At 42.6% G+C, this 23,038-nt stretch overlaps 1 protein-coding gene across 1 annotated transcript in view; it reads left to right on the forward strand.

The window, feature by feature from the left end:
* Positions 1–625: 625 nt before the first annotated feature.
* The window catches only part of LOC141022333 (uncharacterized), a 94,653-nt gene continuing 72,240 nt past the window's right edge, over positions 626–23,038 (forward strand). The window contains exon 1 of the mRNA XM_073498607.1: positions 626–1,466. Coding sequence (XP_073354708.1) covers positions 626–1,466 — 841 coding nt within the window. The remainder of the gene's footprint in view (positions 1,467–23,038) is intronic.

Raw genomic sequence — 23,038 nt, forward strand, 5'->3', positions numbered from 1 at the left:
GATGGAGATCAAGGTGTCGCGCTGGTGACGATGATGATCATGATGGTGCTTCGGAGATGGAGATCACAAGCACAAGATGATGATGGCCATATCATATCACTTATATTGATTGCATGTGATGTTTATATTTTTATCTATCTTATCTTGCTTTGATTGACGGTAGCATTATAAGATGATCCCTCACTAAATTATCAAAGTATAAGTGTTCTCCCTGAGTATGCACCGTTGCGAAAGTTCTTCGTGCTGAGACACCACGTGATGATCGGGTGTGATAGGCTCTACGTTCAAATACAACGGGTGCAAAACAGTTGCACACGCGGAATAATCAGGTTAAACTTGACGAGCCTAGCATATAACAGATATGGCCTCGGAACACGGAGACCGAAAGGTCGAGCGTGAATCATATAGTAGATATGATCAACATAGTGATGTTCACCGTTGAAACTACTCCATCTCACGTGATGATCGGACATGGTTTAGTTGATATGGATCACGTGATCACTTAGAGGATTAGAGGGATGTCTATCTAAGTGGGAGTTCTTAAGTAATATGATTAATTGAACTTGAATTTATCATGAACTTAGTACCTGATAGTATCTTGCTTGTCTATGTTGATTGTAGATAGATGGCCCGTGCTGTTGTTCCGTTGAATTTTAATGCGTTCCTTGAGAAAGCAAAGTTGAAAGATGATGGTAGCAATTACACGGACTGGGTCCGTAACTTGAGGATTATCCTCATTGCTGCACAGAAGAATTACGTCCTGGAAGCACCTCTAGGTGCCAGGCCTGCTGCAGGAGCAACACCAGATGTTAGGAATGTCTGGCAGAGCAAAGCTGATGACTACTCGATAGTTCAGTGTGCCATGCTTTACGGCTTAGAACCGGGTCTTCAACGACGTTTTGAACGTCATGGAGCATATGAGATGTTCCAGGAGTTGAAGTTAATATTTCAAGCAAATGCCCGGACTGAGAGATATGAAGTCTCCAATAAGTTCTACAGCTGCAAGATGGAAGAGAATAGTTCTGCCAGTGAGCATATACTCAAAATGTCTGGGTATAACAATCACTTGATTCAACTGGGAGTTAATCTTCCGGATGATAGCGTCATTGACAGAATTCTTCAATCACTGCCACCAAGCTACAAGAGCTTCGTGATGAACTATACCATGCAAGGGATGGATAAGACGATTCCCGAGCTCTTCGCAATGCTAAAGGCTGCGGAGGTAGAAATCAAAAAGGAGCATCAAGTGTTGATGGTCAATAAGACCACTAGTTTCAAGAAAAAGGGCAAAGGGAAGAAGAAGGGGAAATTCAAGAAGAACAGCAAACAAGTTGCTGTTCAGGAGAAGAAACCCAAGTCTGGACCTAAGCCTGAGACTGAGTGCTTCTACTACAAGCAGACTGGTCACTGGAAGCGGAACTGCCCCAAGTATTTGGCAGATAAGAAGGATGGCAAGGTGAACAAAGGTATATGTGATATACATGTTATTGATGTGTACCTTACTAATGCTCGCAGTAGCACCTGGGTATTTGATACTGGTTCTGTTGCTAATATTTGCAACTCGAAATAGGGGCTACGGATTAAGCGAAGATTGGCTAAGGACGAGGTGACGATGCGCGTGGGAAATGGTTCCAAAGTCGATGTGATCGCGGTCGGCACGCTACCTCTACATCTACCTCCGGGATTAGTTTTAGACCTAAATAATTGTTATTTGGTGCCAGCGTTAAGCACGAACATTATATCTGGATCTTGTTTGATGCGAGACGGTTATTCATTTAAATTAGAGAATAATGGTTGTTCTATTTATATGAGTAATATCTTTTATGGTCATGCACCCTTGAAGAGTGGTCTATTTTTGTTGAATCTCGATAGTAGTGATACACATATTCATAATATTGAAGCCAAAAGATGCAGAGTTGATAATGATAGTGCAACTTATTTGTGGCACTGCCGTTTAGGTCATATCGGTGTAAAGCGCATGAAGAAACTCCATACTGATGGACTTTTGGAACCACTTGATTATGAATCACTTGGTACTTGCGAACCGTGCCTCATGGGCAAGATGACTAAAACACCGTTCTCCGGAACTATGGAGAGAGCAACAGATTTTTTGGAAATCATACATACAGATGTATGTGGTCCGATGAATATTGAGGCTCGTAGCCGATATCGTTATTTTCTCACCTTCACAGATGATTTGAGCAGATATGGGTATATCTACTTAATGAAACACAAGTCTGTAACATTTGAAAAGTTCAAAGAATTTCAGAGTGAAGTTGAAAATCATCGTAACAAGAAAATAAAATTTCTACGATCTGATCGTGGAGGAGAATATTTGAGTTATGAGTTTGGTCTTCATTTGAAATAATGCGGAATAGTTTCGCAACTCACGCCACCCGGAACACCACAGCGTAATGGTGTGTCCGAACGTCGTAATCGTACTTTACTAGATATGGTGCGATCTATGATGTCTCTTACTGATTTACCGCTATCGTTTTGGGGTTATGCTTTAGAGACGGCTGCATTCACGTTAAATAGGGCACCATCGAAATCCGTTGAGACGACGCCTTATGAACTGTGGTTTGGCAAGAAACCAAAGTGGTCGTTTCTTAAAGTTTGGGGCTGCGATGCTTATGTGAAAAAACTTCAACCTGATAAGCTCGAACCCAAATCGGAGAAATGTGTCTTCATAGGATACCCAAAGGAGACTGTTGGGTACACTTTCTATCACAGATCCGAAGGCAAAACTTTTGTTGCTAAATCCGGAATTTTTCTGGAGAAGGAGTTTCTCTCGAAAGAAGTGAGTGGGAGGAAAGTAGAACTTGATGAGGTAACTGTACCTGCTCCCTTATTGGAAAGTAGTTCATCACAGAAACCGGTTTCTGCAACACCTACACCAATTAGTGAGGAAGTTAATGATGATGATCATGAAAATTCAGATCAAGTTATTACTGAACCTCGTAGGTCAACCAGAGTAAGATCCGCACCAGAGTGGTATGGTAATCCTGTTCTGGAGGTTATGTTACTAGACCATGACGAACCTACGAACTATGAAGAAGCAATGGTGAGCCCAGATTCCGCAAAATGGCTTGAGGCCATGAAATCCGAGATGGGATCCATGTATGAGAACAAAGTATGGACTTTGGTTGACTTGCCCGATGATCGGCAAGCCATTGAAAATAAATGGATCTTCAAGAAGAAGACTGACGCTGACGACAATGTTACTGTCTATAAAGCTCGACTTGTTGCGAAAGGTTTTCGACAAGTTCAAGGGATTGACTACGATGAGACCTTCTCACCCCTAGTGATGCTTAAGTCTGTCCAAATCATGTTAGCAATTGCCGCATTTTATGATTAGGAAATTTGGCAAATGGATGTCAAAACTGCATTCCTGAATGGATTTCTGGAAGAAGAATTGTATATGATGCAACCGGAAGGTTTTGTCGATCCAAAGGGAGCTAACAAAGTGTGCAAGCTCCAGCGATCCATTTATGGACTGGTGCAAGCCTCTCGGAGTTGGAATAAACGCTTTGATACTGTGATCAAAGCATATGGTTTTGTACAGACTTTTTGAGAAGCCTGTATTTACAAGAAAGTGAGTGGGAGCTCTGTAGCATTTCTGATATTATATGTGGATGACATATTGCTGATTGGAAATGATATAGAATTTTTGGATAGCATAAAGGGATACTTGAATAAGAGTTTTTCAATGAAAGACCTCGGTGAAGCTGCGTATATATTGGGCATCAAGATCTATAGAGATAGATCAAGACGCTTAATTGGACTTTCACAAAGCACATACCTTGACAAAGTTTTGAAAAAGTTCAAAATGGATCAAGCAAAGAAAGGGTTCTTGCCTGTGTTACAAGGTGTGAAGTTGAGTAAGACTCAATGCCCGACCACTGCAGACGATAGAGAGAAGATGAAAGATGTTCCCTATGATTCAGCCATAGGCTCTATCATGTATGCAATGCTGTGTACCAGACCTGATGTGTGCCTTGCTATAAGTCTAGCAGGAAGGTACCAAAGTAATCCAGGAGTGGATCACTGGACAGCGGTCAAGAACATCCTGAAATACCTGAAAAGGACTAAGGATATGTTTCTCGTTTACGGAGGTGACAAAGAGCTCATCGTAAATGGTTACATCGATGCAAGCTTTGACACTGATCCGGACGATTCTAAATCATAAACCAGATACGTGTTTACATTGAACGGTGGAGCTGTCAGTTGGTGCAGTTCTAAACAAAGCGTCGTGGCGGGATCTACGTGTGAAGCGGAGTACATAGCTGCTTCGGAAGCAGCAAATGAAGGAGTCTGGATGAAGGAGTTCATATCCGATCTAGGTGTCATACCTAGTGCATCGGGTCCAATGAAAATCTTTTGTGACAATACTGGTGCAATTGCCTTAGCAAAGGAATCCAGATTTCACAAGAGAACCAAACACATCAAGAGACGCTTCAATTCCATCCGGGATTTAGTCCAGGTGGGAGACATAGAAATTTGCAAGATACATACGGATCTGAATGTTGCAGACCCGTTGACTAAGCCTCTTCCACGAGCAAAACATGATCAACACCAAGGCTCCATGGGTGTAAGAATCATTACTGTGTAATCTAGATTATTGACTCTAATGCAAGTGGGAGACTGAAGGAAATATGCCCTAGAGGCAATAATAAAGTTATTATTTATTTCCTTATATCATGATAAATGTTTATTATTCATGCTAGAATTGTATTAACTGGAAACATAATACTTGTGTGAATACATAGACAAACAGAGTGTCACTAGTATGCCTCTACTTGACTAGCTCGTTGATCAAAGATGGTTATGTTTCCTAGCCATTGACATGAGTTGTCATTTGATTAACGGGATCACATCATTAGGAGAATGATGTGATTGACCTGACCCATTCCGTTAGCTTAGCACTCGATCGTTTAGTATGTTGCTATTGCTTTCTTCATGACTTATACATGTTCCTATGACTATGAGATTATGCAACTCCCGTTTACCGGAGGAACACGTTGTGTGCTACCAAACGTCACAACATAACTGGGTGATTATAAAGGTGCCCTACAGGTGTCTCCGAAGGTACTTGTTGGGTTGGCGTATTTCGAGATTAGGATTTGCCACTCCGATTGTTGGAGAGGTATCTCTGGGCCCTCTTGGTAATGCACATCACTTAAGCCTTGCAAGCATTGCAACTAATGAGTTTGTTGCGAGATGATGTATTACGAAACGAGTAAAGAGACTTGCCGGTAACGAGATTGAACTAGGTATTGAGATACCGACGATCGAATCTCGAGCAAGTAAAATACTGATGACAAAGGGAACAACGTATGTTGTTATGCGGTCTGACCGATAAAGATCTTCGTAGAATATGTGGGAGCCAATATGAGCATCCAGGTTCCACTATTGGTTATTGACCGGAGACGTGTCTCGGTCATGTCTACATAGTTCTCAAACCCGTAAGGTCCGCACGCTTAACGTTTCGATGACAGTTATATTATGAGTTTATATGTTTTGATGTACCGAAGGTTGTTCGGAGTCCCGGATGTGATCACGGACATGACGAGGAGTCTCGAAATGGTCGAGACATAAATATTGATATATTGGAAGCCTATGTTTGGATATCGGAAGTGTTCCGAGTGAAATCGGGATTTTACCGGAGTACCGGGAGGTTACCGGAACCCCCCGGCAACATAATGGGCCTTAGTGGGCCAAGGTGGAAGAGAGGAGAGGCGGCTAGGGCTGGGCCTCGCGCCCCTCCCCCTAGTCCGAATAGGACAAGGAGAAGGGGGCGGCGCCCCCCTTCGTTCTTCTCCCTCTCCTCTTTCCCCCTCCCAAGTCCTAATCCAACTAGGAAAAGGGGGGAGTCCTACTCCCGGTGGGAGTAGGACTCCTCCTGGTGCGCCCCAAGGCTGGCCGCACCTCCCCCCTTTGATCCTTTATATACAGGGGCAGGGGGGCACCCCATAGACACAACAATTGATCATTGATCTCTTAGCCGTGTGCGGTGCCCCCCTCCACCATATTACACCTCGATAATATCGTAGCGGTGCTTAGGCGAAGCCCTGCGTCGGTAGAACATCATCATCGTCACCACGCCGTCGTGCTGACGAAATTCTCCCTCAACACTCCGCTGGATCGGAGTTCGAGGGACGTCATCGAGCTGAACGTGTGCTGAACTCGGAGGTGCCGTATGTTCGGTACTTGATCGGTCGGATCGTGAAGACGTACGACTACATCAACCGCGTTGTGTTAACGCTTCCGCTTTCGGTCTACGAGGGTACGTGGACAACACTCTCCCCTCTCGTTGCTATGCATCACCATGATCTTGCGTGTGCGTAGGATTTTTTTTGAAATTACTACGTTCCCCAACATATAGTTCATCACGAAGCTCTTGTAGCTTGGTGGCAGTGATTGAAGAATTCTGTCAATGACACTATCATCCAGAAGATTAACTCCCAGTTGAATCAAGTGATTGTTATACCCAGACATTTTGAGTATATGTTCACTGACAGAACTATTCTCCTCCATCTTGCAGCTGTAGAACTTATTGGAGACTTCATATCTCTCAATCCAGGCATTTGCTTGAAATATTAACTTCAACTCCTGGAACATCTCATATGCTCCATGACGTTCAAAACGTCATTGAAGCCCCGGTTCTAAGCCGTAAAGCATGGCACACTGAACTATCGTGTAGTCATCAGCTTTGCTCTACCAGACGTTCTTAATGTCGTCAGTTGCATCTGCAGCAGGCCTGGCACCCAGCGGTGCTTCCAGGACGTAATTCTTCTGTGCAGCAATGAGGATAATCCTCAAGTTACGGACCCAGTCCGTGTAATTGCTACCATCATCTTTCAACTTTGCTTTCTCAAGGAATGCATTAAAATTTAACGAAACAACAGCACGGGCCATCTATCTACAAACAACATAGACAAGCAAAAATACTATCAGGTACTAAGTTCATGATAAATTTAAGTTCAATTAATCATATTACTTAAGAACTCCCACTTAGATAGACATCCCTCTAATCATCAAAGTGATCACGTGATCCAAATCAACTAAACCATGTCCGATCATCACGTGAAATGGAGTAGTTTTGAATGGTGAACATCACTATGTTGATCATATCTACTATATGATTCACGCTCGACCTTTCAGTCTCAGTGTTCCAAGGCCATATCTGCATATGCTAGGCTCGTCAAGTTTAACCCGAGTATTCTGCGTGTGCAAAACTGGCTTGCACCCGTTGTAGATAAACGTAGAGCTTATCACACCCGATCATCAGGTGGTGTCTCGGCACGACGAACTTTGGCAACGGTGCATACTCAGGGAGAACACTTTTATCTTGAAATTTAGTGAGAGATCATATTATAATGCTACCGTCAATCAAAGCAAAATAAGATGCATAAAAGATAAACATCACATGCAATGAATATAAGTGATATGATATGGCCATCATCATCTTGTGCTTGTGATCTCCATCTCCGAAGCACCGTCATGATCACCATCGTCACCGGCGCGACACCTTGATCTCCATTGTAGCATCGTTGTCGTCTCGCCAGCTATTGCTTCTACGACTATCGCTACCGCTTAGTGATAAAGTAAAGCAATTACAGGGCGATTGCATTGCATACAATAAAGCGACAACCATATGGCTCCTGCCAGTTGCCGATAACTCGGTTACAAAACATGATCATCTCATACAATAAAATATAGCATCATGCCTTGACCATATCACATCACATCATGCCCTGCAAAAACAAGTTAGACGTCCTCTACATTGTTGTTGCAAGTTTTACGTGGCTGCTACGGGCTGAGAAAGAACCGTTCTTACCTACGCATCAAAACCACAACGATAGTTCGTCAAGTTAGTGCTGTTTTAACCTTCTCAAGGACCGGGCGTAGCCACACTTGGTTCAACTAAAGTTGGAGAAACTGACACCCGCCAGCCACCTGTGTGCAAAGCACGTCGATAGAACCAGTGTGGCGTAAGCGTACGCGTAATGTCGGTCCGGGCCACTTCATCCAACAATACCGACGAACCAAAGTATGACATGCTGATAAGCAGTATGACTTGTATCGCCAACAACTCACTTGTGTTCTACTCGTGCATATAACATCTACTCATAAAACCTGGCTCGGATGCCACTGTTGGGGAACGTAGTAATTTCAAAAAAATTCCTACGCACACACAGGATCATGGTGATGCATAGCAACGAGAGGGGAGAGTGTGTTCACGTACCCTCGTAGACCGAAAGCGGAAGCGTTAGCACAACGCGGTTGATGTAGTCGTACGTCTTCACGATCCGACCGATCCAAGTACCGAACGTACGGCACCTCCGAGTTCAGCACACGTTCAGCTCGATGACGTCCCGCGAACTCCGATCCAGCAGAGCTTCACGGGAGAGTTCCGTCAGCACGATGGCGTGGTGACGGTGATGATGTTGCTACCGACGCAGGGCTTCGCCTAAGCACCGCTACGATATGACCGAGGTGGAATATGGTGGAGGGGGGCACCACACACGGCTAAGAGATCAAGAGATCAATTGTTGTGTCTAGAGGTGCCCCTGCCCCCGTATATAAAGAAGCAAGGGGGGAGAGGCGGCCGGCCAGGGAGGGCGCGCCAAGGGGGGACTCCTACTCCCACCGGGAGTAGGACTCCCTCTTTTCCTAGTTGGAGTAGGAGGGGGAAAGGAAGGGAAGGAGAGAGAGGAAGGAAAGGGGGGCGCTGGCCCCCCTCCTTGTCCAATTCGGACTAGAGGGGGAGGGGGCGTGCGGCCTGCCCTAGCCGCCCCTCCTCTTCTCCACTAAGGCCCATCTTGGCCCATTAAACTCCCTGGGGGGTTCCGGTAACCCCCCGGTACTCTGGTATATGTCCAAAACTCCGAACATAGTCATCCAATATATCAATCTTTATGTCTCGACCATTTCGAGACTCCTCGTCATGTCCGTGATCACATCCGGGACTCCGAACTACCTTCGGTACATCGAAACACAAAAACTCATAAGACAATCATCACCGAAACTTTAAGCGTGCGGACCCTACGGGTTCGAGAACTATGTAGACATGACCCGTCTCCGGCCAATAACTAATAGCGGAACCTGGATGCTCATATTGGCTCCTACATATTCTACGAAGATCTTTATCGGTCAAACCGCATAACAACATACATTGTTCCCTTTGTCATCGGTATGTTAATTGCCCGAGATTCGATCGTCGGTATCTCAATACCTAGTTCAATCTCGCTACCGGAAAGTCTCTTTACTCGTTCTGTAATACATCATCCCACAACTAACTCATTAGTTACAATGCTTGCAAGGCTTATAGTGATGTGCATTACCGAGTGGGCCCAGAGATACCTCTCCGACAATCAGAGTGACCAATCCCAATCTCGAAATACGCCAACCCAACAAGTACCTTCGGAGACACCTGTAGAGCACCTTTATAATCACCCAGTTACGTTGTGACGTTTGGTAGCACACAAAGTGTTCCTCCGGTAAACGGGAGTTGCATAATCTCATAGTCATAGGAACATGTATAAGTCATGAAGAAAGCAATAGCAACATACTAAACGATCAAGTGCTAAGCTAACGGAATGGGTCAAGTCAATCACATCATTCTCCTAATGATGTGATCCCGTTAATCGAATGACAACTCATGTCTATGGCCAAGAAACATAACCATCTTTGATTAACGAGCTAGTCAAGTAGAGGCATACTAGTGACACTCTGTTTGTCTATGTATTCACACATTTATAATGTTTCCGGTTAATACAATTCTAGCATGAATAATAAACATTTATCATGATATAAGGAAATAAATAATAACTTTATTATTGCCTCTAGGGCATATTTCCTTCAGAAGGAAACTTCATAAAAAATGGAATTGAGATTGCATCATATTATTGATCATCTTTATAATATCTTTCTTGAAAATGATGGTTCGGAAAATTGTGCTCAATTGTTAGAAGAAGAAGAAGTCAATAAAATGTTTGGCACAAAATAATTGAATGATGAGCATGATTGCAATGTTGTTAGTGTGAATTCTTTGAATATCCATGATGCTAATGATATGCAAAGCCATAAGCTTGGGGATGCTATGTTTGATGAACATTATATTTTTACTCCCCCAAGATTTGATGTGCAAATTTGTTATAATGATTGCATGCCTCCTATTTATGATGATTATAATGATGAAATTGGATTTGGAGAGGCCATGACTTTATTTAGTGATGAATCCACCATTTTGGATGAGGCTTCAGTTGACTATGATAACAATGTTGCTATCTATGATGATTGTGGTGATGACATGTATGCTATAAAGAATAATGATAACCATGAAACTTGTCATCATGATTTTAATTTTCACTCTCATGATAGTGATAACCCACAAGTATAGGGGATCACAATAGCTTTCGAGGGTAGAGTATTCAACCCAAATTTATAGATTCGACACAAGGGGAGCCAAAGAATATTTGAAGGTATTAGCAGCTGAGTTGTCAATTCAACCACACCTGGAGATTAATTATCTGCAGCAAAGTGATCAGTAGCAAAGTAGTATGACAGTTTTGATAATAGTAGCAGTAGTAACGGTAACGGTAACAGTGATAGCAGTAGTTTTGTAACAAGTGCAACAGTAACATCAGCAGTAGTAACTTAGCAAGATCAATATAGGATAAATTCGTAGGCATTGGATCGGTGACTTGTTGGATGATATTCATCATGAGACAGTTATAACCTAGGGCGATATGGCACTAGCTCAAGTTCGTCAATATAATGTAGGCATGTATTCCGTAAATAGTCATACGTGCTTATGGAAAGAACTTGCATGCCATCTTTTGTCCTACCCTCCCGTGGCAGCGGGGTCCATATTGGAAACTAAGGAATATTAAGGCCTCCTTTTAATAGAGAACCGAAACAAAGCATTAACACATAGTGAATACATGAACTCCTCAAACTACGGTCATCACTGGGAGTGGTCCCGACTACTGTCACTCCGGGGTTGCCTGATCATAACACATAGTAGGTGACTATAACTTCCAAGATCGGATCTAGAATAGAACATGGATATAATGATGATAACATAAACGGTTCAGATCTGAGTTCATGGCACCCGGGCCTAAAGTGACAAGCATTAAGCATGGCAAAGTCATAGCAACATCAATCTTAGAACATAGTGGATACTAGGGATCAAGCCCTAACAAAACTAACTCGATTACATGATGAATCTCATCCAACTCCTCACCGACCAGCGAGCCTACGAATGAAGGTGATGATGAAGAACGAAGATCCCCCTCTCCGGAGCCCCAAACAGCCTCTAGATCTGGCCTCCCGATTAAGAACAGGAGGTGATGACGGCTCCGTCTCGTGGATCACGATAATTCTTTCTCCCTGATTTTTTTCTGGAAAAATAGGATTTTATAGCGTCGGTTTCGGGGTCTACAGGGCCACCAGGTGGGGACAACCCACCTGGGCGCGCCAGAAGGGGGGGCGCCCTGGTGGGTTGTGCCCACCTAGGTGCCCCCCTCTAGTGGGTCTTGGCTCCAGAAATTCTTGTTTATTGTATAAAAATTCCTCACAAAGTTTCATTCCATTCCGAGAACTTTTATTTCTGCACAAAAACAACACCATGGTAGTTCTGCTGAAAACAACGTCAATCCGGGGTTAGTTTCATTCAAATCATGCAAATTAGAGTCCAAAACAAGAGGAAAAGCGTTAGGAAAAGTAGATATGTTGGAGACGTATCAACTCCCCCAAGCTTAAACCTTTGCTTGTCCTCAAGCAATTCAGTTGATAAACTGAAAGTGAAAAAGAAAAACTTTTACGAACTCTTTTGCTCTTGTTTGCATAAATAAGCTTAAACAACACCCAGGTTTTGAGCCAACATTATAACTAACCATGCCGACAATAACTCTTAAAGATTATATTAACTCATATCAATGACATAATTAGCTAGTGAGCAATAATAAGATATCTCAAACAGCAACACGTTGTCAAAACAACCATGATATAATATGACAATAGTGGTATCTCGCTAGCCCTTTATGAGACCGCAAAACATAAATGTAGAGCACCTCCAAAGTTCAAGCAGCGACTAAACATTGTAATTCATGGTAGAAAAGATCCAGTCATGATGCACCCAACATTAGCTACACACAATGCATAAGTCATGACAGCTGTGCTCTCAGGTTCTAGCGCTTGTTTTAGATGGTGATGACACAACATAAAAGTAAATAGATAGTCCCTTCACAGAGGGAAGCAGTGATTTGCAGAGGTGCCAGAGCTCAAGTTTTAAAACAGAGGTAAATGCTATTTCGAGACATGCACCCTTCTCATTTACTTCAGGACCATCAGTTATCAACATCTTCCATGCTAAGCACGCTAGTGGTGGTTCCCAAACGATAAAAGTAAAGGTTTTGACTCCTTTGGGAGTTTTTGTTTGATTATTTGAGAGATCATTTCTTTTGCAGTTTGGGACTGGGCATCCCTATTACTGCCCTTTTCTCGTGCGATGGCGAGTGAATAAACACTCGACCTGAGAATAACCCGCTTAGCATGGAAGATACCAACCACCTCCTATCGTTCTATGAACGATCCAGGCACACAAAAAGGATGTTTATTAGAAGTTTTTAGAGGTGGCACATGCAAATTTACTTAGGACGGCAGGGTAATACCGCATATAGGTAGGTATGGTGGACTCATTTGGAATAACTTTGGGTTCAAGGTTTTTGATGTACAAGCAAAATTCCCACTTAGTACAGGCGAAGGCTAGCAATTAGATTGAGAAGCAGCCAGCTAGAGAGCAACAACAGTCATAAACATGCATTATGCATAAGTAACATTGGACACTAGCATGAGTAGGATATGAACACCATGAACATAAATATCATAGAGGCTATGTTGGTTTTGATTCAACTACATGCATGAACATGTGCCAAGTCAAGCCACTCGAACATTCAGAGGAGGATACCATATCATCATACTACATCACAATCATTTTAACGCAATGTTGATATCCAAGATAAATCATTATCCACTCCCAGCTACTTATGCATGGCATGAGAAACTATAATCTCTAATTGTCATTGCAAACATGTTTAATCATAATGGGCTGAATCATGGAGACTAGTTTAAACATATTTACACAAACAGAACAAGTTGAGTTCATACCCGTTTCTCTCTACCACGACCAGTTCATCGAATATCGTCATTATTGCCTTTCACTTGCACGACCGAAAGATGTGAAAATAATAATAGTGCAAGAGTGTCGTGGACTAAGCTGGAATCTGCAAAACATTTTATTCAACAGGAGAAGACAAGGTAAAATGGGCTCTTTATCAGATTAACATTTATTCATATGAGAGCCACTCAACATTTTCATAGTGGTCTTCTCCTCGGTAAGACTCGAATAAAAAGAAAAAAAATTCAGAGAAACACACTGAAATATTTTTGGAGTTTTTGGTTTTCTTGAACAAGCAAATAAAGGGAAAGTAAAAACGAGAAAAACTATTTACACAGGAAAGCTCCCAACAAGCAAAAGAAGAACAAGGAAATCTTGTTGGGTTTTCTTTTTAGTGCTACTACTAAACATGCATAGAAAGTAAACTAACTACAACTAATTTTTTTGGTTTTTCTAAGTTTTTTCAAACACACAAGAAGAAAGCAAGAAAATAAATTAAGCATGGATGATACAATAAAAAAGTGTGAACACTGACAAATGGAATAAGTGGACATGAATGTAATGTCAGTGAGAAACACGTACTCCCCCAAGCTTAGGCTTTTGGCCTAGCTTGGTAATCAATCAGTAGCCTGGATAGTAGTTGGGGTACTGAGGAGCGGGCATCCACTCATCCCACTGCTGAGGCTCCTCCTCTGCCTCTGCAGTAGCCTGAGCGTTCCGGTAGGCGATGATGTCCGCAGTCATAATCCTATATCCGCCCCTGGCAACAGAATCAAACAAAGCAGGAGCAAGTAATGGAATAATATCACAAGTTTCAATGCTAAAAACTAGGTTATAAGGAATAGGAATGGCAGGGTAATCTTGTGCAATAAAATGGTGGTGTTCCAGGGCTGTGCGGTCTAGGTAAACCTTGGTCAGAGGGTAATCATGATGGCGTATCTCAACATTGAAATGAGCTGCCAAACGAGTAGCATAAATCCCACCATGTATTTTACCCTTGGACTTATTAATGTGGAGGCGACGAGCCACAATAGCTCCCAAGCTAGAAGTGTTGTCGCCCTCTAGTGCACGATGTAAAACAACAAGGTCTGGTGAACTGAGTGCACCCACCTTCTCTCTAGCAAGCAAGCATTTTGCAATGAAAAGAGCAAAGTAATGAACAGCAGGAAAATGCAAGCCAGCGGCAGTGATAGCTAACACCCCTCTATCATCTCCCACTGTCAGGGTGCGATAAAAGGCCTCAAACTCAGCCGGCCTAGGCTCAGCTAAGCTCCCGTCAGAAAGGATCATGCATATGTTACAAAATTCAGTGAGTGGTATCTGATGGGTTTCAGCATATAAATCAAACCACACTTCAGGAGGATTATTCCTAGAAAGGAAAGTAAAACTTTGAACAAAGATGTTTGTCAGGATTTGATGCTATTCACACTCATCTGCGATGAAGTCGGTGAGGCCGGCATTAGCAGCATATTGTGTGAACTCCTGAAGGATTCCAACCTCTTCCATGAACTGGGCATGCGGCCATTCGCACGACCGTACCTCCGCCAACCTCCGAGGATGGAGATTACTGTCAGATGACTCCCCAATAACACCCTTGGAGTTCTTCTTAGAAGCAAACTTCCTAACCATAAATTTTTCTCCACAAAACTTCACAAAATTGATAGCAACTACTAATAGGGATACATAGAGGCCATAGCAAGCATTCAAAACTACTTAGAACTCTAAGAATTCAATATGCAAGCTCATCTACAACAGCACCAAGAGTAGCTAATTATTCAAAATATAAACCACTAAAACAAAAACTAATTGGACAAATGGTGGAGTCACATACCAATTAACAATCCCCCGAAACAGTTTCGGAAACGGAGCTTCGAGCAAAGAGATCAAAATCCGCGGGTTTGAGAGCAAGAACACGGGCGAGAGATCAATGTAGATTTTTTTCTGGAGGTAAGTGATGATGTGGTGTGAAGGGATAAGTGAGGGGGCCCACGTGGGGACCACAACCCACCAGGGCGCGCCTGGGGGTCCTGGCGCGCCCAGGTGGGTTGTGCCCACCTGGTGCACCTCCCTCTGATATTATTTGCACCAAAAAATTCTTAAATATTCAGAAAAAATCATATTAAATTTTCAGGGCACTCTGAGAACTTTTATTTTTGGGTCATTTTTTTATTGCACGGGAAACTCAGAAAACAGGCAAAACATGGCATTTTATTTTATTTAACTAATAAAAACAGAAAACAAAAAGTAGGGACAGAAGGTAGTGCTTACTAAATTCATCAACTCCATACCGCTCAAAAATGATTCATTAATAAGGTTGATCAGGTCTTATTAACAACCACTTTCGATTAGCATGAAACCGAAGAACTTTCATAAATCACTAAGTTACGTCAATGGGGATATGAATGTCCCCAACAATAAGCATTTCATATTTCTTTTTGACAGTAGGTAGAGGTATTTGAAAACTTCCAATAGATATTGTCGGAGATTTTTCAATAACATTGATACCATTCACTTGGAATTGTTTCTTCAGAAAGTGCACCGTATGCTCATTACCATTGATATGAAAAGTGACCTTGCTTTTATTGCAATCAATAACAGCCCCTGCAGTATTCAAGAAGGGTCTACCAAGGATAATCGACATGTTGTCGTCCTCGGGCATCTCAAGTATAACAAAGTCAGTCAAAATAGTAACATTAGCAACAACAACGGGCACATCCTCACAGATACCGATTGGTATGGCAGTTGATTTGTCAGCCATTTGCAAAGATATTTCAGTAGGTGTGAGTTTATTCAAATCTAGTCTTTTATATAAAGAGAAAGGCATAACACTAATACCAGCTCCTAAATCACACAAAGCAGTTTTCACATAATTCTTTTTGATGGAGCAAGGTATAGTTGGTATTCCCGGATCTCCAAGTTTTTTAGGTACTCCATCCTTGAAAGTATATTAGCAAGCATAGTGGAGATTTCAGCTTCCGGTATTTTCTCTTATTAGTGATGATTTCTTTCATATACTTTGCATAAGGAGGCATTTTCAAGATATCAGTCAAGCGTGTACGCAAAAAGACTGGCCTCAGCATTTCAGCAAAGCGTTCAAATTCTTCATCATCTTTCTTTTTAGTCGACTTAGGTGGAAAAGGCATAGGTTTTTGAACCCACGGTTCTCTTTCTTTACCGTGTTTTCTAGCAATGAAGTCTCTTTTATCATACCTTTTATTCTTAGGTTGTGGGTTATCAAGATCAACTGGTGGTTCTACCTCAACATCATTGTCTGGTTCTTTTTCATTGTTTGGTTGAGCATCTTCATGAACCTCATCATTATCTTTTTCATTATCAGAAGGTGAGTGTTCATTACCAGACTAAGTTTCAGCATCTGAGATAGAAGTTTCATTATCATTATTAGGAGGTTTTTCTATTTCAGGTTCACTAGAAGCATGCAAAGTCCTATCATTTTTATTTTTCTTCTTCTTTCTAGAAGGACTAGGTGCATCAGTGTTAACACTTTCCGAATCTTGTTCTATTCTTTTTGGGTGTCCTTCAGGATAAAGTGGTTCCTGAGTCATTTTACCTCCTCTAGTTGCAACTCTAACATCAAAGTCATGTATATTATTATTCATTTCATCAAGCAACTCTCTTTGAGATTTAGCAACTTGTTCTAATTGAGTTTGAACCATAGAAGCATGTTTTCCAACACCTCTAACATCATTTGAGATTCTAAATAACAAGTCACTCAAGAGAGCAATCATATCAGAATTATATTTCAATTGTTTCATAACATTTGCATTGAAGTGATCTTGTTTTCTAATGTAGTTTTCAAACTCATAAAGGCATTGTCTAGGATGCATATTGTGAGGATTGTCATTATCACTGAACTTCATTAGAGAATTTACCTCTACCACCTTAGGAAGTGGTGGTGTATTAAGCCCATGTATTTCTTCAATAGGAGGTAAATTTTTAACATCCTCAGATTTAATACCTTTTTCCTTCATAGATTTCTTTGCCTCTTGCATATCTTCAGGACTGAGATATAATATACCCCTCTTCTTCGGAGTGGGTTTAGGCGGTGGTTCAGGAAGAGTCCAATCATCATAATTTTTCAACATGTTATTCAATAATTCTTCAGCTTGCCCAACAGTTCGTTCACTGAAAACACAACCAGCACAACTATCTAGGAAATCCCTAGAAGCATCGGTTAGTCCATTATAGAAGATATCAAGTATTTCATTATTATTAAGAGGATGATCAGGCAAAGCATTAAGTAATTGGAAAAGCCTCCCCAAGCTTGTGGGAGACTCTCTTCTTTAGTTTGCGCAAAGTTAAATATTTCATGTAAAGCAGCTTGTTTCTTATGAGTAGGGAAATATTTTTCAGAGAAGTAATAAATCGTATCCCGGGGACTACTGACACAACCAGGAGCAAGAGTATTGTACCAAGCTTTAGCATCACCCTTTAATGAGAAAGGAAATAATTTGAGAATAAAGTAGTAGCGAGTTTTCTCATCATGAGTAAAAAGGGTGGCTATGTCATTCAACTTAGTAAGATGTGCCACAACAGTTCCAGTTTCATAACCATGGAAAGGATCAGATTCAACCAAAGTAATTAACTCTGGGTCGACAGAGAATTCATAATCCTTATCATCAATAAAGATTGGTGAAGTAGCAAACTTAGGATCATATTTCATTCTAGCATTTAGAGATTTTTCTTTATACTTGCATAGTAATTTCTCTAGATCATCTCTATCCTTACAAGCAAGAATATCTCTAGTTGTCTCGTCATTCATAACATAACCTTCCGGTACCTTAGGCAATTCATATCTAGGAAGGCTAGTTCTAGCAGGTGTTTCAGGAGTTTCAGTTTCAAGCTCATCATCAGATTCAACAACATCATGTTGTATTACTCTAGCAATTTGTTCATCAAGAAATTCACCAAGTGGCACATCATCATTATCAAGCAAGGTACTAGCATCATCATAAGCATCATTCATAGTAGAAGTAGCATCATCAATAACTTGTGACATATTAGAATTGATAGCATGTGGTGGTGTTGCAAGTTTACTTATTACAGAAGGTGAATCTAAACAAAACTGGATGGCAGTTCCTTACCTCCCCTCGTCTTTGAGGGAAAAATCTTAGTCTTAGCATCCTTCAGATTCTTCATAGTGATAAATTGATAATAATCCCAAGTGACTCAACAAATATAGCTATGCTCCCCGGCAACGGCGCCAGAAAAATGTCTTGATAACCCACAAGTATAGGGGATCGCAACCGTTTTCAAGGGTAGAGTATTCAATCCAAATTTATAGATTCGACACAAGGGGAGCCAAAGAATATTTGAAGGTATTAGCAGCTGATTTGTCAATTCAACCACACCTGGAGATTAATTATCTGCAGCAATGTGATCAGTAGCAAAGTAGTATGATAGTTTTGATAATAGTAGCAGCAGTAACGGTAACAGTAACAGTGATAGCAGTAGTTTTGTAACCAGTGCAATAGTAACAGCAGCAGCAGTAACTTAGCTAGATCAATATAGGATAAATTCGTAGGCATTGGATCAGTGACTTGTTGGATGATATTCATCATGAGACAGTTATAACCTAGGGCGATACGACACTAGGTCCAGTTCGTCAATATAATGTAGGCATGTATTCCGTAAATAGTCATACATGCTTATGGAAAGAACTTGCATGACATCTTTTGTCCTACCCTCCCATGGCAGCGGGGTCCATATTGGAAACTAAGGGATATTAAGGCCTCCTTTTAATAGAGAACCGAAACAAAGCATTGACACATAGTGAATGCACGAACTCCTCAAACTACGGTCATCACCGGGAGTGGTCCTGACTATTGTCACTCCGGGGTTGCCGGATCATAACACGTAGTAGGTGACTATAACTTGCAAGATCGGATCTAGAACATGGATATAATGATGATAACATAAACGGTTCAGATCTGAGTTCATGGCACCCGGGCCAAAGTGACAAGCATTAAGCATGGCAAAGTCATAGCAACATCAATCTTAGAACATAGTGGATACTAGGGATCAAGCCCTAACAAAACTAACTCGATTACATGATGAATCTCATCCAACTCCTGACCGACCAGCGAGCCTACGAAGGAATTACTCACTCCGTGGGGAGCATCATGGAATGGGCGATAGATGTCGGCGTTCTGGGAACGGGGGTCCCCAGACTTGCCTGCCTGCGGCCCACGGCGTGGCTCTGCGCGTGGGCCCGTACAGCCCATCTTCATCAACAAGGCGTTCAAGACCCTCGCGAGGGGCCAAGCCTCACGAGGCGGACGACACAAGACCTCCTCAGGGGCGGCCTCACCAGGTTGGCTTGCGAGGGGCAGAGAGATCAAGGCAAGGCAAACCTCGCAAGGTTCTCGTGATGTGAGCCATGACGATCAAGATCAGGCGGGCGCCAGGCGGGCGCCAGCACGCGCAGTGTCCTTGTCTCCCCTTTGGTGCTAGGGAAGCAAGCGCAGGCGCGGAGTACCGAGGCGTCAAGCAAAGGTTTCCATATCGGTGCAACGAGACCAAGACCAGCAGGACGGCAAGATGGAGGTCACCATGGAGCTCAAGGCGGCGTCACCACCAGAGCCTTTTGCAGGCGAAGACCGCTTTTGTCAGGATAAGCTGTATTAGCTGTCCCCTTTCAAATTGGCCGTTGTTGGCTCCCTTCCTGCTCAATATTTGGGGAGAGGACCAGGGCCTATATAAGTAGAACTAGCCACCACCGTAGGAGATAACTCATTCGGAGGCATCTCATCTGATCTTGAGTGATCCTCATCCACACACAGAGCGCAAGAACACCTCAACCTCAGGAGGCTGTTCTTCCCCTTGTACTGTTCATCATCAGCCCAAGAGGCAATCCACCACCACACTGGAGTAGGGTATTACACCACAACGATGGCCCGAACCAGTATAAACCCTGTGTCCCTTGTGTTGCGAGCTCGTCGAGCTCGTCCGTGAGATCTTAGCAAGCTAGGACGTGGATCGGTAGGGGGAGAACTTTGCGCGCACCCCAGAGTTCGAACCTTAAGGGTTTTGTCGGAACCCGTGATCCGACAATAGAGAAGGGTTGGTGATGACGAAGAACGAAGATCCCCCTCTCCGGAGCCCCAAAAGGACTCCAGATCTGGCCTCCCGATGAAGAACAGGAGGTGACGGCCGCTCCATCTCGTGGATCGCGATAATTCTTTCTCCCTGATTTTTTTCTGAAAAAATAGGATTTTATAGCGGAAGTAACAAGGTTGTGGGGTCCCATCAACACCAACGGCAAAGTTGAGTGTAGAAATCGTAACCCTAACGTATCACTTACTCGTCGTAAGATTCCTGCAACATGAGACGTTGCAGCCCAAAAACGGGTCAGCACATGGAATATGCTGGCAAATTCACACCATAGAGAAATGATGAACAAAGGCTATCACTACATGCATATTTGGCTGGTGGAAAAGCTCTATGGTTACAGTTTTGCGAAAAGCCAATTTTTCCCTACTGCAAAGGAATAAATTTTATTTAACTATCATGGTGGTTGTTAAACATTGAGAATGGTTCACAGCATTCTCAATCCCAATTAAGTATCATCATTAACCCAACAAGATTAATTAAAGTAACATGACGAGATACACATGATAATCCAAGAACTAGATACTCAAGATGTCCATAACCGGGGACACGGCTAATCATGATTAGTTTGTACACTCTGCAGAGGTTTGTGCACTTTTCCCCACAAGACTCGATCTCCTCCGTTGGATTTCTCGCACTACATGGTGTTTGAGAAACGGATGACCGAGACACAGTCTTTCAGAAGCGTTAGCACCTTACGATGGGTAGACCGTACCACCTACATCCCCTACATCTGCTAGTCTACCACTGTAAGAGTTCACACGACTTAATCAACTATGCTAGAGCCCATAATAGCTTGTGGCTGCACACGGAAGTTTCTAGTATGAATAATCTTATGATCCCTTTGAGCCTGGGTGGCGGTCCAAAAGAAAAACAGGCAATCCTGGAATACCCAGGTACCTCAATCCACCCAGATGTGTGTTTTAGTTGCCACCTTAAGGTTAACCATTAATTAACAATCTCACATTTGTCATGGTAACACTCAAACCCAATCCACGTCTACTAGAATAGCATAACAATATAAGCAAACGTAGAAGTAACTCCCAAGGGTTTGATAATAAACAGGGCAATAGGTACTACCTCATCTACTTCCCAGAACCCACAATTTAATTAGATCCTAATCATGCAATGTTTGAGGGTTGATCTAATGCAATAAAACTGGGTAGTCAAAGAGGTATGATCAAAGTGTGAACTTGCCTGCAATGTTGATGAAGATGATTCGCACTCATAACTCTTGATAGATCTACTCGTCACACTCCGTTCAATCTATCATAAGCAAGCAATGGTAACCACACATAAGTAATCACTCAAAAGATCAGAAAGAACGAAGAAGATACTGTTCGGAAAACATCAAAACCAAGCAAATAACTCTTGCAACATAAAACAATTTCTAACAGTACCAAAATTATATGAATTTGGCCTCATCAGAAAGTTTAGGTCAAGAGCTTCGATTAGCAAAAAGAATCAACTCAAACGGAGCTACGAAACTCAAGTTACGATCACACGAAGTTTGAATTCAAATCTGATCTAATTCAAATTTTAAAATTTCAAAAAACATGTTTGAGTTGGATTCCTGGATAGGGGGATCATAACGAAGAAGTGGGCGTTGGTTTCGTTGGATTTGGACAAACGAGTAAAAAGTTGTGACCGATTGAAGAACAGGGGCTATTCTGCAAAAAACTTATTCACAAACGGGTCTGTGGCGGAAATTAAAAGAAAAAGAAAAAATACTACATACCGAACGTTCGCTACCGAACGTTAACGAACGAAAACATTCGCTACAGAAGTCTAAACGACGAACGCTCACTAATAAAAATTGATCGGGAAAAACCGAGGAAAATCCAAAATAAACCGGAACGGCTCGGCGGTTTTACCGGCGGTTTTCGTCGGTTTTCTTCATCGACGGCGGCGAGGTTAACGACGAGGCAGAGCGGCGGCTCCGGCGAGCGAGGCAGCTCCGGCGACGGCAGCGAGCGGCGCGGGTGGCGGCGCGGCGCGCGGTGCAGCGGCGCGCGGTGCAGCGGCGGCGGCGATGCAGCGGCGGCGCGGCTCGGCGAGATGCGGGAGCGGGCCGCAGCGGACGAGAAGAGAGGGGCGGGGCGGTGGTCTCGCCTTATAAAGGCCAGGGGAGGGGCGCGGCTTGGAGGAGGGGCCAGGGGACGCGTAGTCCGGCGGTGGCACGCTCGGACGTCGAGGCCGACACGGCGGCGGCGCGTGCAGCGGGAGGAGTCCCGCTCGGTGCGGGCGAGCGGCGTGGGTCGGCTGGGCCGCGGCCTGGCTGGCTAGCTGGGCCGGCCCAGTCCGGTCGGTCATTTTTTTAAACATTTTTTCAGACAAACAAAATAATTAAAAACAAAAATAAATAAAACTATTACATAGGCATATAATATATCAAAATTTTCAGAAAAATATTTTCTACAACATGAACATTTTTCTAGCGTCAAATAAAATATACAAAAATTCAGATAAAGCAAAGAGTGCTACTGCTACAATAAAACCTCATAAAAATCATTAAAAAAATACCAAAATGATTTCAAATTAATTTTTTTCTCCAATTTTCTATTGTAGGGAATCATGTTACCCTATTTTCCATATATTTTTATTTTGGAGAAAAATAATTTGAATAAAACCAAAATACTACAAATTGAAAATAATTTCCAAAAGGACTTTAAATTTGATCCTTTTAAACTTCCAACTCATATTTCATATGTTTTGAAGAAGTCA

Source organism: Aegilops tauschii, chromosome 5, assembly GCF_002575655.3.
Source record: "Aegilops tauschii subsp. strangulata cultivar AL8/78 chromosome 5, Aet v6.0, whole genome shotgun sequence".
Taxonomy (NCBI): domain Eukaryota; kingdom Viridiplantae; phylum Streptophyta; class Magnoliopsida; order Poales; family Poaceae; genus Aegilops; species Aegilops tauschii.